Source organism: Leptinotarsa decemlineata, unplaced genomic scaffold, assembly GCF_025532065.1.
Source record: "Leptinotarsa decemlineata unplaced genomic scaffold, Ldec_3_MD MMD2_P_RNA_scaffold_2, whole genome shotgun sequence".
In the NCBI taxonomy this organism is placed as follows: Eukaryota; Metazoa; Arthropoda; class Insecta; order Coleoptera; family Chrysomelidae; genus Leptinotarsa; species Leptinotarsa decemlineata.
In genome coordinates this window covers 485,717-496,227 of record NW_027412529.1, presented here as the reverse complement: position 1 = coordinate 496,227, position 10,511 = coordinate 485,717, and the positions used below count along the sequence as shown (strand labels likewise).

The 10,511-nt window shown below is 34.7% G+C and overlaps 4 protein-coding genes across 4 annotated transcripts; 1 reads left to right on the top strand and 3 right to left on the bottom strand.

Moving 5' to 3' along the window:
- Positions 1-654: 654 nt before the first annotated feature.
- LOC111507788 (DNA repair protein XRCC2-like) lies at positions 655-1,747 on the bottom strand. Its single transcript, XM_023163144.2, has one exon. It carries the CDS (start codon positions 1,644-1,646, stop codon positions 897-899), a length of 750 nt encoding a protein of 249 aa, XP_023018912.2. The 5' UTR covers positions 1,647-1,747; the 3' UTR covers positions 655-896.
- Positions 1,748-3,140: 1,393 nt separating this feature from the next.
- Positions 3,141-4,160, bottom strand: LOC111507783 (uncharacterized). Its single transcript, XM_023163138.2, has 4 exons — positions 3,973-4,160; positions 3,685-3,917; positions 3,428-3,627; positions 3,141-3,371 (listed from the first exon to the last, which is right to left on the bottom strand). The coding sequence occupies exons 2-4, from the start codon at positions 3,870-3,872 to the stop codon at positions 3,190-3,192; spliced, it is 570 nt and encodes a 189-aa protein (XP_023018906.2). The 5' UTR covers positions 3,873-3,917; positions 3,973-4,160; the 3' UTR covers positions 3,141-3,189.
- A 793-nt stretch (positions 4,161-4,953) lies between these two features.
- Mnat9 (microtubule-associated Nat9) lies at positions 4,954-5,928 on the bottom strand. Its single transcript, XM_023163139.2, has 4 exons — positions 5,708-5,928; positions 5,542-5,651; positions 5,426-5,482; positions 4,954-5,365 (listed from the first exon to the last, which is right to left on the bottom strand). Exons 1-4 carry the CDS (start codon positions 5,782-5,784, stop codon positions 5,013-5,015), a joined length of 597 nt encoding a protein of 198 aa, XP_023018907.2. The 5' UTR covers positions 5,785-5,928; the 3' UTR covers positions 4,954-5,012.
- Positions 5,929-6,992: 1,064 nt separating this feature from the next.
- Positions 6,993-8,284, top strand: LOC111507790 (pyrimidodiazepine synthase). The gene is made up of 4 exons (XM_023163145.2): positions 6,993-7,261; positions 7,323-7,493; positions 7,551-7,855; positions 7,925-8,284. The coding sequence occupies exons 1-4, from the start codon at positions 7,168-7,170 to the stop codon at positions 8,147-8,149; spliced, it is 795 nt and encodes a 264-aa protein (XP_023018913.2). The 5' UTR covers positions 6,993-7,167; the 3' UTR covers positions 8,150-8,284.
- The last annotated feature ends 2,227 nt before the right edge of the window (positions 8,285-10,511 follow it).

Sequence of the window (10,511 nt, the reverse complement as noted above, 5' to 3'; positions counted from 1 at the left end):
GCCGTTCCAATTGGGAATGGATAGACTATAATGTAATGTTCATAAATTAACACTGAATCCTCAAAAATCTAGTAATATTCATTTATTTCACTATGATTTATTCGAAATTACAATTTTTAATATCAATTTGGGATATTGCAACACAATCTGTGTTGAAACCATTAAGATCATTTCAAAATGAAACCCTAAAACGTATTTATAAATACTCTTTTCAGAGCCTAGAACCTGAGTAAGTTTGGAATACAATCACTAAATTCAAAATAGAAATATATTACACATCTATTGATGATGAATGATAAATGATTAAATTATCAGACCCAACTGATGTTTTTCATTTTCTCAACATTTTCATTGGTTGTTGGTGTACTGGGGCGTCCAAAAAGCAGGCATGATACCACCAAGGAATCCAATAATAAAAACAACTCTCTTGACAGAGTCTGCGGAGTTCGAAGAGAAAATCTCGTTACTTCATTCGTTTTTACGCCTCTTTTTGTACAATATTCGTCACTCCAAGAGCTGACAGCTCCATGACAAATATTGTCTTATAATAATCATCATTATTATTCGTACTATCACTTAGATTGGTATGAATATTTTAAATATTTAAATTTCAGAATACACGAATAACGAGAGTTGATAAATAAAACTACGGAAGGAAGTAAACAACTGAAACTTTTTTCTTTTTCAACAGTTTGAAGATGATAGATCTAAATCATCAATACATTCAAACATCGACACTGTCATCTTGTTGAAAGGCACATTTTTACTTACTTTTTTTAAGAGAGATATGCAATCAACAACATAGCAAAACAACTCGGCATTTTCACTGCGAGGCAAATAGTTTTCTCATTTCACAGTGATTATTATAAAATTGGCAAACATCTGTGAGTTGGACTTCAAACTTTCAAAATTATATCCACCTTGAATAGAACAGAATTAGTAGTTTGTTTTTCAAAATTATGCATCACAGCACAAAAGCCAGCATTTGTATTCTCTTGAATCTCGATTCTATAGTCTACATTCGCCGAGCTCCTTTTCTTATCACAGTCTTTGTCGCTCCTCACAAATACGAGCAGTATATTTAGAGACTTCAAGGCACTGTAAACCTTGTCAAACATCTTCAAGGAGTGCTGGAAGTAGCTCAACATGTTTGAACTTGCCTTGGCAATCCAATAGTGTGCAGCAATATTATCGATTAAGACTAAACTAACATTTTCATTAGCATAAATGAATCTTTCCAGGCTCATGAAAGTCACTTCCAACTCTTCCAAGCTGAAACAATTGAATATGGTGAGGTTTTTCAGGGCATTTTCCAATATTTCCTTCTTGGAATCCTTAATATTGCGAGCAGTCAAGTGTGTTTCTATGACTTTTATTATCTTGAACAGACTTATTTGAAACTCGGTGTTGATGAAAATTGCTCCTGAGCCTTTGAACTCGTCACTGTATTTGCTGGGAAGGATACATTTCACCAAAAAGTCCATCAACAAGTCATTTTTGTCGATTCTTGGGTGACCAGTGATTTCAATCACTTGATTTGGATAAGGACCCCCGTCTGGGAAGAGAAATTTGTTGATTCCTTCCAAAATTGGTCTGCTGTTCAGCCTCGAAAAAAGTTGTACTCCAGATTCAATATAAGAGCTCATGTTTTATCATCTTCATTCCGTAACAAATTCAAAATCGTACCGGTTTTCAAACCAAATTCTTTAACCTCCAAATTTGACAGCATAACATTCTCAGGCCATAGAATCCAACCCACGGGATATTTGTTCTGTGGTCAAGTATAGGATTGGAAAAACGCACATATGTCTCAATTTGAAACCATGCAGAGTTTGGCACGAATGGATCTTTGTTTTTATCATAATATCAAAATGATGTAACTCCCATTTCAGGGCATATGTTGGTTATTGCGTCTAGCTGCGTCATTTCCAGCGGGAAAAAATTACTGTGACTCGAAAATAAGGCCCCTGCTGCTTGGCGGTATCTGAAAGGAGGGAGGCCTGTCCGTTATCAACATTGGAATTACAGGTGCTTTACAAGGATTTTTTTTATGTTCTTTGTCGTTTGCTTTGAGTCATTATATATCAGTACTATGTACCAGCAAACCCATAATTATTGAGAATATAATGGATAGGTAGAGATGATAGCGACAAATCGTTAAATAGAGTACCAGTAGAGTTTTCAGGTCACTCTATGAAAGTTCAGTGAACATTTTTCGATTAAAAACCATATGAGGGTCTCCTCTCTACTTTACCCCACAGGTCTGTGCTCTGTTCACAAAATTTATATCTAGACACTAAACCTTAAAACAGTAAAAACTTCCTCGTATTAAATAACTTGTTCAGCAACAGTTGAAACTTGACTCCCAAAGTTAGTAAGGTAATAAAAAATCCAACTCTGAACGAAGAATTCAGCCGTTTTTCTTATAATAACCCAATCTTACCTAAAAAAACATCATTACGAATGTAAAATTGTAATTTTACAGTCAAATGCTGAAAAACTTTGAGTTCAAATTCGAAAACATAAAAAAAAACAACTAATAAAGGCTCTTCTATTACATTATAGAACTGTTACAGTCATTGAGATCAATTTGAAAAAAAATTAAATGATGTGTAAATAGATTATTATAATAACACAGCTGTCGAGAGTTTTATCTTTCAAATAGGACAGCCAAGTTACAACTGTCGCGATTCCGCGATACACTCCGGTTACAATATCCAGTACACAAGCGTCATCTTAGAATTTTTTGTAATCCTATACTATATACCATCCCAAAAAAGTTTCACAAGACAAATCAAGATGCATAATCTTATTTCTCGCGTCCATAGTTTTTGACCAAACCATTAAACTAAACTAAATGGTTAAAACATCAGGGTTTGTATGGATCTTGAGATCGAGACATAGTTTTATATGGACTCACTTTATACAGCAAAAAGTCTGGAGAGAACAGAACATTTTATAGTCACAATACAACATTTAGAGCTTAAAATGTTATTTTCAGCATATCTAATACTTCATTTACTCTAATCATAGAAAAAAGTGACTGTTTTTTAGCATCTTGAAACTCTTTCAATCAAAAAATGAAAAGTACTTTTCCAAAATTCATTATGTATTAAAAGTAAGAAAAAATAAAAAATAACTGAAGATATAAAAATATATTTGGCTGATAGGACATATTTATTAAATATTTTAAAATTTCCTCCCATCAAACTTCTTGAACAAATTATTCATGATTGCTTTTCTCTGATACACCACCTCTCTTCTGCAAAAAGACGACAAGACGGTCGGACACTGATACTGAATATGTTCCTCACAAGAAGCCCCCTTTGACGAATTACCGTGAGAGAACTTGAATTCGCTCACAGAGTTTACTGTAAAAACACAAATTTTCGTATATAACGTCGAGTCCACTGATGATAATACTTACAGCAGTACAAGCCAAATAATAAACAAGTTTTATGTGTAGAATGTATGAAGTAGGAGTCTTTCTTCGGAGAGGCTTTGATATTGAAGTGGGCAACTGCGGTGTTGTATGAATGTGGCCAGTGGGATAGTTTTTCGGAATATTCAAGAGAGTATTTCCAGTGGACATAATCACCACTCTCGTCCAATAAGTTGAAATCGATTCTGGAAAAAAGTGTTGCAAACTATTGAAATGTTGAAATTAAAAATTGCAAAACTTACATTGTTGGGTTCAGATATTTCATGTTACTAAAATCAGCCACAAACTCCCAAGGCTCACTGGGGTGAACGTTTGCAAGAAATACAAATGCTTTGTGTTCATAGTTCTTGGCTCTGACTATCAAGTAAAGTATAGCTAAAGTTGTTACAACCCCCAAAGAACGATATTTTCTCCAATAAAACCTTGTCATTGTTTCAGCCAAAAACCAACTGGAACTTAATAGTAGTCCCTGAATCTGAAATTGAATGTATGTAAATTTCAAATTTGATACTCAAATTAGGTTATCTCACTTGGCTATTCAGTATGGAGATTTCTGGTTTGCCGATGAGTTATTCAGTACCCTGGATCAAGCACATGATAATGACTAAAAATATCTTTATTTGTTATTGTAATACGGAAAGGAAGCTGTTTATCTTATTGTAAAATGAAGAGGAAGTTAAGATAAACATTTCAAATTTCAAGTTTCTTAACGACACAAATTTGTGTGACATCCTACAATTAGACAACTAACAATGCAGTACTGTCAAATAGGGAAAATCCACAGAACTCATTAAATATTGGACATACGTTTACCACTTCTGTGCCTTGTTCTATAATCATTCACAGAACTGAGGTTCTGCGGGGAAATTGGCATGCAACATTAATTAATATTAGGACGTAGGACCCATAGATATACTTACTATGTGTATTCTCTATAGGACTACATGGTAGGCGACATCTAGGTTTCAAAATCGAAGGTGAAACTCAGGGAAAACTTTGATTATTTTTATAAGAGTGCGTTCATAAATATTCAAATATTTATTCTGTTTTTTCGCATAAGCCATCAACATACATATTAAAACTATTTGGCCGATATAGTAGAGGTACATAGTTTGATGATGACTTACTAAATTCTTTGAAAAATATCAGCAGAATGAAAGTAAAAATAATTTGAAAAATATATGTTTTAAACTATTATATTATTACTAGAAAATAAATATTTCGAAATAAACTTCTTCCCAGGCTAATACCATTCTGAATACACTTACAGACCGATTTCAAGGTATTAACTCTCATCAGTGCAGGAAAGTTCTCATTATTCTTCTGTGAAATTATCGTTTAAATACTACTTATGGCTGTAGTAACATTTGGCCAGTAAAAAGTTTATGACTTTCTTATAGAACAGTTTCAGAAATCAACCTATTCACAGAAAGAGGCAGTCTGTTATAAAAATTTTGTGATTATTTCAAGTTTACAAAAACAAGGTGGTAAATCAAAACTCTAGTACAATTTTTTTTCATATTTTTATTGACAATTATGCTTATCGTCACATACATTAGTTTTAAATCTTTCATTCACTTCCCTCAAACACCTTCCAAACCCCTAAATTTTGCTTCAGCCAATCAATCCATCCGCCATCAACTATCTTCACCATAGTGACTTCCTGAAAAACATGGCTCCTGCTGACTTCTACGAATCCCAACTTTTCGAACATCCTGATACTAATCTCGTTGACGTAGGAAATCTTGACGATGAATTGTTTCACCCCCAGGTAGGTGATCCCATACATGAGCATGAGCGAAGTGGCTTCCCAACCACACTTCTGTCCCCTGGCCCACTCTTCTGCAATCATAATTTCCACTTCTGCACAAAGTCGATCATCACAGTTGGCGAAAAAAAGGTTTGTGTCTCCCACCATTGAAGCTACGAATACAATTCATGGTACAGGGATGATTAGGGTAACGGTGAAAGAATTAGTTTTACCTATTTCATCTTTTGTCTCTTCATATTTAAGCTTACTAAGAACTATGAACGTGCATTCTGAAAACGAAAAATTCAATCAGAGATTGTTTACCATCGATATGGGGTTTGGTAAGTACTATTTTCATCCATAAGCCATGATTTTTGCATTGCGTATTCTTCTTGAAGGGAAAGTGGTTCGGAACCAGTCAACTGTTGCAGTTCTTCTGATTTCATCCATTCGTGATATCTGTGTAATGATGATTCATCCTTAGTAAGAATAATTTATAGAAAAAGAATACTTACTTTTCAACATGCTCTTTCCTGTAAGGAACTAAGATGACGTTTTTACCAGTAATTGTGGTATTCTTATTTATCCTCATATTGACCTATTACGATATTACACTGTATCCAAACATTCATTCATCCATGCTTTTATTAATTATTTATATAAAAATCTGATATTTGGATTTCATAGCATAACCCAAAATGTTAGTATTATAGAGGTTGCATCGCAACTTCTTCATCTTCTCTTTTTTTTACGGTCTTTGCTTCCCTTCGGTGCAGTAGACCAGTTTCTTGTATTGCATAACAGATATTATGCAACAGTCGCTTCGTCCGGGAACGTGTCTCTTGCTTAACTTAAACTACATCTGTAGGTTGTTAATAGACAGTAAGTCCACGTGAATTGAGGTTTTCTTGCGTAATTAGAACTTTTGGCTTGAGTATCTGCGTTCTATCTTCACTTGCTGGTAGGTCACCGGACAAAGAATACATACAAAGGTTGTGATAGGATTGAAATTAATAAATTTGGGATAAAGAGTGGATGTTGGTGTACCCCCCTCCCCCCGCTATTATAATTTGATATGGTTATACTCCATGAATTTGCATATAGCAATCGCATCACATCAGCAGATGAAGCCTAAACACTTTTGAGTTTCTGAAACAAGATACATAAAATACTTATGCATTTTCCTTGAAAAAGAAATAACTATTTGAATTCATCAAAAAAGTAATTTTAGTACAATTCCTAACATTCCTCAGTTATTCCATAAATACATTATGTTTTCCATATTATGTGTGATTGATGACTTGTTTATTTTGTAGTAATTCATGATCACTTTAATGAAATGAATAAAAACATTTTTGTCTAATTACCACCAGTTAATTTTATTCATACGACCGGTTTTGGGTTTGACTCCATTTTCTTCATTGATTTATCACGCGCAGACATTGAATTCTGCCATTTGTTAGGTTAGATTAGTACTCGTATCTCTGGTACTGAGTAACATTTCAATAAAAGCATTTATTATCATTATTAGTAAGTATAAAACTGATACAATGACATAGTCTTCTTCATCTCCTGAAGTCCCTAACCAGGTTGAACAGCGCATGGTTGGGAAAATTGCTTGTTTTGGATTTTATACGACAGAGGTTCCTGTTTTACCGTTTACGTCTTTTATTATATTAATGCTCGTACCCAATTATAAATGATTCAACTGTAGTAGGCGGTAGGCAACTAACCATTCTTTAACTCTGATTTGCTAGTTTTATACAAAGTTGACACAGTTTTACTTATCTTTTTTAACATTTTTTCTACTTGTCAAGTCATTGACTTCTTGGTCCTTGAGATGTCACTGGAAATTATCATGGTTATTTAATCGCGTATGATAGGTAAAACAAGAAAGATATGGTTTATGAAGGTAGATTAATGAGCATTGGTTGGAAATTGTCGAGGTTATTCAATACTTTCACTTAATTAGTCCATGACAAATAGCTGGAGGTTTCCGAACAGAATTGTAAACTTCTATAAAAAATTCAAAAAAGTGACCAAAATGTCTTCCAAACACTTATCGCTAGGTGAGATTTTCGAAATTCAATCAATTGAACAAGTTTTGCTTTATTTTTTAACTACTTTAAGGTTCTGAAGATCCGCCCCGTGTAGATGGATTGCTCAGATTGTATGCAATGAAATTCTGCCCATTCGCCCAAAGGACACTATTAGTTTTGAAAGCCAAAGAGATTCCCCACGAAGTGGTTTATATCAGTTTGTTCAAAAAGCCTGAATGGTACAGCAAAATCCATCCAGGAGGTAAACATTTTAAAATTTTCCCTTTCTTTAAAACCTAATTGAAAAATATTTCATCAGGTGAAGTCCCTGCCCTTCTAGATGGATCGAAGGTTCTAGTCCAAAGCTTAGATATTTGTAACTACCTTGACGAAAAGTATCCTCAGAATCCTCTGTATCCTGCCGAACCTGAAGCCAAGAATCGCGATAAAGAACTTATCGGAAAAATTGGATCGGTGACTTCAGTTTTTGCCAAATGTTGCTTCACCAGTGAGGAAAGATCTGCCTCAGAATGGTTGAAACTTCTCTTGGAACCCCTGCAGGAGTTTGAGGATGAACTTGCAAAAAGAGGAACTACGTTCTTTGGAGGGGAGAGGCCCGGAATGGTAAGCGGCGTTAAACTATTTCAAACCAAACACTCTGCCATACTAACATTCTCTCATATCACTTTGCAGGTAGACTACATGATGTGGCCCTGGGCAGAGAGAGGAGAGTGTATCTACCTTAAACTTGGCGAAAAGTTGCCTCTGGAAGACAACCACATTCCACTGCTCCGAAAATGGAGAAAAGAAATGATGAAACAACCGGTGTGTCAAGAGCTACTCATAACTGGAGATAGGTTCTGGAAGATAGCCCAGTGTAAGCTTACGGGAGCCGAACCAGCTTATGATGAAGTTTGAAGAAGCTGCCCGTGATATTATTTCAATCCCTTTCCTGTATTTTTTGTAGAATAAATTGAGTACTTAAGTAGCAATGTTTACCAAAGCTTTGTCAATGAGAATTTCTCTTTGGACAATAAAGCATATTTATTATTATTATCATTATTATAAAAAAAATCTCGAAACCTTATCTCCCGTAAAATAATTATAATGATTACAAATGAATACGGTTATTGATTTTCGCGAAGTAGCGGGTCAAAGTATTATACAGGGTGTTACTAAATGAGTGTAAAACATTTAAGGAGGTGATTCCTCATCGAAAAAAAGATAGGATCTTTCATATAAAGAAATTTCATTGGAGCAATCCCTTGTTAAGATACAGCCCCTTAAAGGGGGTACATAAAATTTTTTTCACAAGCACTAGAAAAGTTACAATATTGAAATTAACCTGACGTTTTGTACTACCAAAAAGACTCTTAGCTAGAAATTTATTTGGTTTACCCCAGGATTGTTTGGGGTGGAAAACGCAACCCTTAAAATGTATTTCCAATGTAACTTTTTATCTTATTATTTGTTTACCATTTAAAAATTTATTTCCGATACCCTGTTTCATTCTAAACAAAAAATGTCTCTTGGGTTTTTTGCCCAAAATAAACCAGTTCACAGCAAAAAATTATTTTAGGAACAACTACAGAGATACATCGTCATAAATGCGAAAATACGAAACTAATCTATCTAGTAGGTCGCTATTAGCGATAGTGACAATTAAATTGGTATGACGCTGTCAGTTTGTGAATTTTCGAAATTGAATTAACACTAATTGTGTGTTGTTGTTCTGTTCTCAATTCGTTACTTTAATAATTCACTTGTTATTAAAATGGCATACACAAATGAGGAAATGGCTGATAAGCATGACGTTTACGGTCTGTCGCAGGGAAATGGGTTAGAAGCTTCTAGAAGATATACTGAAATGTATTCTCAACGGCAGCATCCTTCACATAGAATATTTGCTCGACTTCATCAACGATTACGAGAATATGGTTCATTCGACAAAAGAACGCAGGATTGTGGTCGCCATCAAGAAGTACGAACACCACAGCTTGAGGAATCATTACTTAATTTGATTGAAGAACAACCTACTACCAGTACTAGAAAGATTGCTTTCCAGCTAAATGTTGACCATATGACGGTATTTCGAATTTTAAAGGAACAACTCAAATACCCTTACTATCTGCAACGAGTACAGGCACTGTTACCGCGAGACTTTCCGAACCGTCTTGAATTTTGCAATTGGATGCTGGAAATTATTAGAAGAAATTGTGACTTTCTGAAGACGATAGAATTCACAGACGAATGTAGTTTTTCTCGGGACAAAATTATTAATTTTCATAATTACCACATATGGGCTGATGAAAACCCCCACTCTATTGTCGAAACTAACCATCAAGAACAGTTTTCTCTTAACGTGTGGCTCGGAATTATTGGGGATGATTTAATTGGGCCTCATTTTCTACCTCCTCGATTAAATGGTGAGGCATACGTTCAATTTTTAAGAGAAGTGCATCCAGTACTGCTGGAGGAAGTTCCTTTGGGCGTAAGAAGGGATATATTTTTTATGCATAATGGGGCTCCCGCCCATTTTAGTCAAGTAGCACGTCAGCATTTAACTGAATCATATGCAAATCAGTGAATAGGTCGAGGAGGATCACAGAACTGGCCCGCTCGATCCCAGGATCTCAATCCTCTCGATTTCTCTATTTGGAGCCATTTACAGTATTTGGTTTATCGTACTCCTGCTCGCGATGTAGAGGACTTAAGAAACCGCATCATCAATGCGTGCAGGGTAATCAGAGAGACTCCAGGAATATTTGAGCGATAACGTGGCTCAATGCGCCGACGTCTAGACGCATGCGTAATGTCTGAAGGTAGACATATTGAACATTTACTATGATTTCTAAATGTTGTGTGTTTTGTTATCAATAAATTAGTTTTGTTTATTACCCTTTAATCGTTTAATGCAAGTACTAACTTCAAAATAACAATAAATGCAGTTCGCATTTATGACGATGTATCTCTGTAGTTGTTCGTGAAATAATTTTTTGCTGCGAACTGGTTTATTTTGGGCAAAAACCCAAGAGAAATTTTTTTGTTCAGAATGAAACAGGCTATCGGAAATAAATTTTTAAATGGTAAACAAATAATAAGACAAAAAGTTACTACATAGGAAATAAATCTTAGGGGTTGCGTTTTCCACCCCTTACAACCATGGGTAAACCAAATAAATTACTGGTTAAGTGTCTTCTTGGTAGTACAAAACGTCAGCTTAATTTCAATATTGTAACTTTTTTAGTGCTTGTGAAAAAAATTGTTATACAAATTTCAT

Excerpts from the sequence above, each read along its gene's own strand:
- LOC111507788 (XM_023163144.2), bottom strand. The coding sequence starts at position 1,646 with ATGAGCTCTTATATTGAATCTGGAGTACAACTTTTTTCGAGGCTGAAC.
- LOC111507783 (XM_023163138.2), bottom strand. The coding sequence starts at position 3,872 with ATGACAAGGTTTTATTGGAGAAAATATCGTTCTTTGGGGGTTGTAACA. Across the intron at positions 3,628-3,684 it reads AAATATCTGAACCCAACAAT|AATCGATTTCAACTTATTGG; the intron begins GTAAGTTTTGCA and ends ACTTTTTTCCAG. Across the intron at positions 3,372-3,427 it reads ATTATTTGGCTTGTACTGCT|TAAACTCTGTGAGCGAATTC; the intron begins GTAAGTATTATC and ends GTGTTTTTACAG.
- Mnat9 (XM_023163139.2), bottom strand. The coding sequence starts at position 5,784 with ATGAGGATAAATAAGAATACCACAATTACTGGTAAAAACGTCATCTTA. Across the intron at positions 5,652-5,707 it reads AGGAAAGAGCATGTTGAAAA|ATATCACGAATGGATGAAAT; the intron begins GTAAGTATTCTT and ends ATCATTACACAG. Across the intron at positions 5,366-5,425 it reads AGAGACAAAAGATGAAATAG|CTTCAATGGTGGGAGACACA; the intron begins GTAAAACTAATT and ends TTGTATTCGTAG.
- LOC111507790 (XM_023163145.2), top strand. The coding sequence starts at position 7,168 with ATGACAAATAGCTGGAGGTTTCCGAACAGAATTGTAAACTTCTATAAA. Across the intron at positions 7,262-7,322 it reads TTCCAAACACTTATCGCTAG|GTTCTGAAGATCCGCCCCGT; the intron begins GTGAGATTTTCG and ends AACTACTTTAAG. Across the intron at positions 7,856-7,924 it reads GAGGGGAGAGGCCCGGAATG|GTAGACTACATGATGTGGCC; the intron begins GTAAGCGGCGTT and ends ATCACTTTGCAG.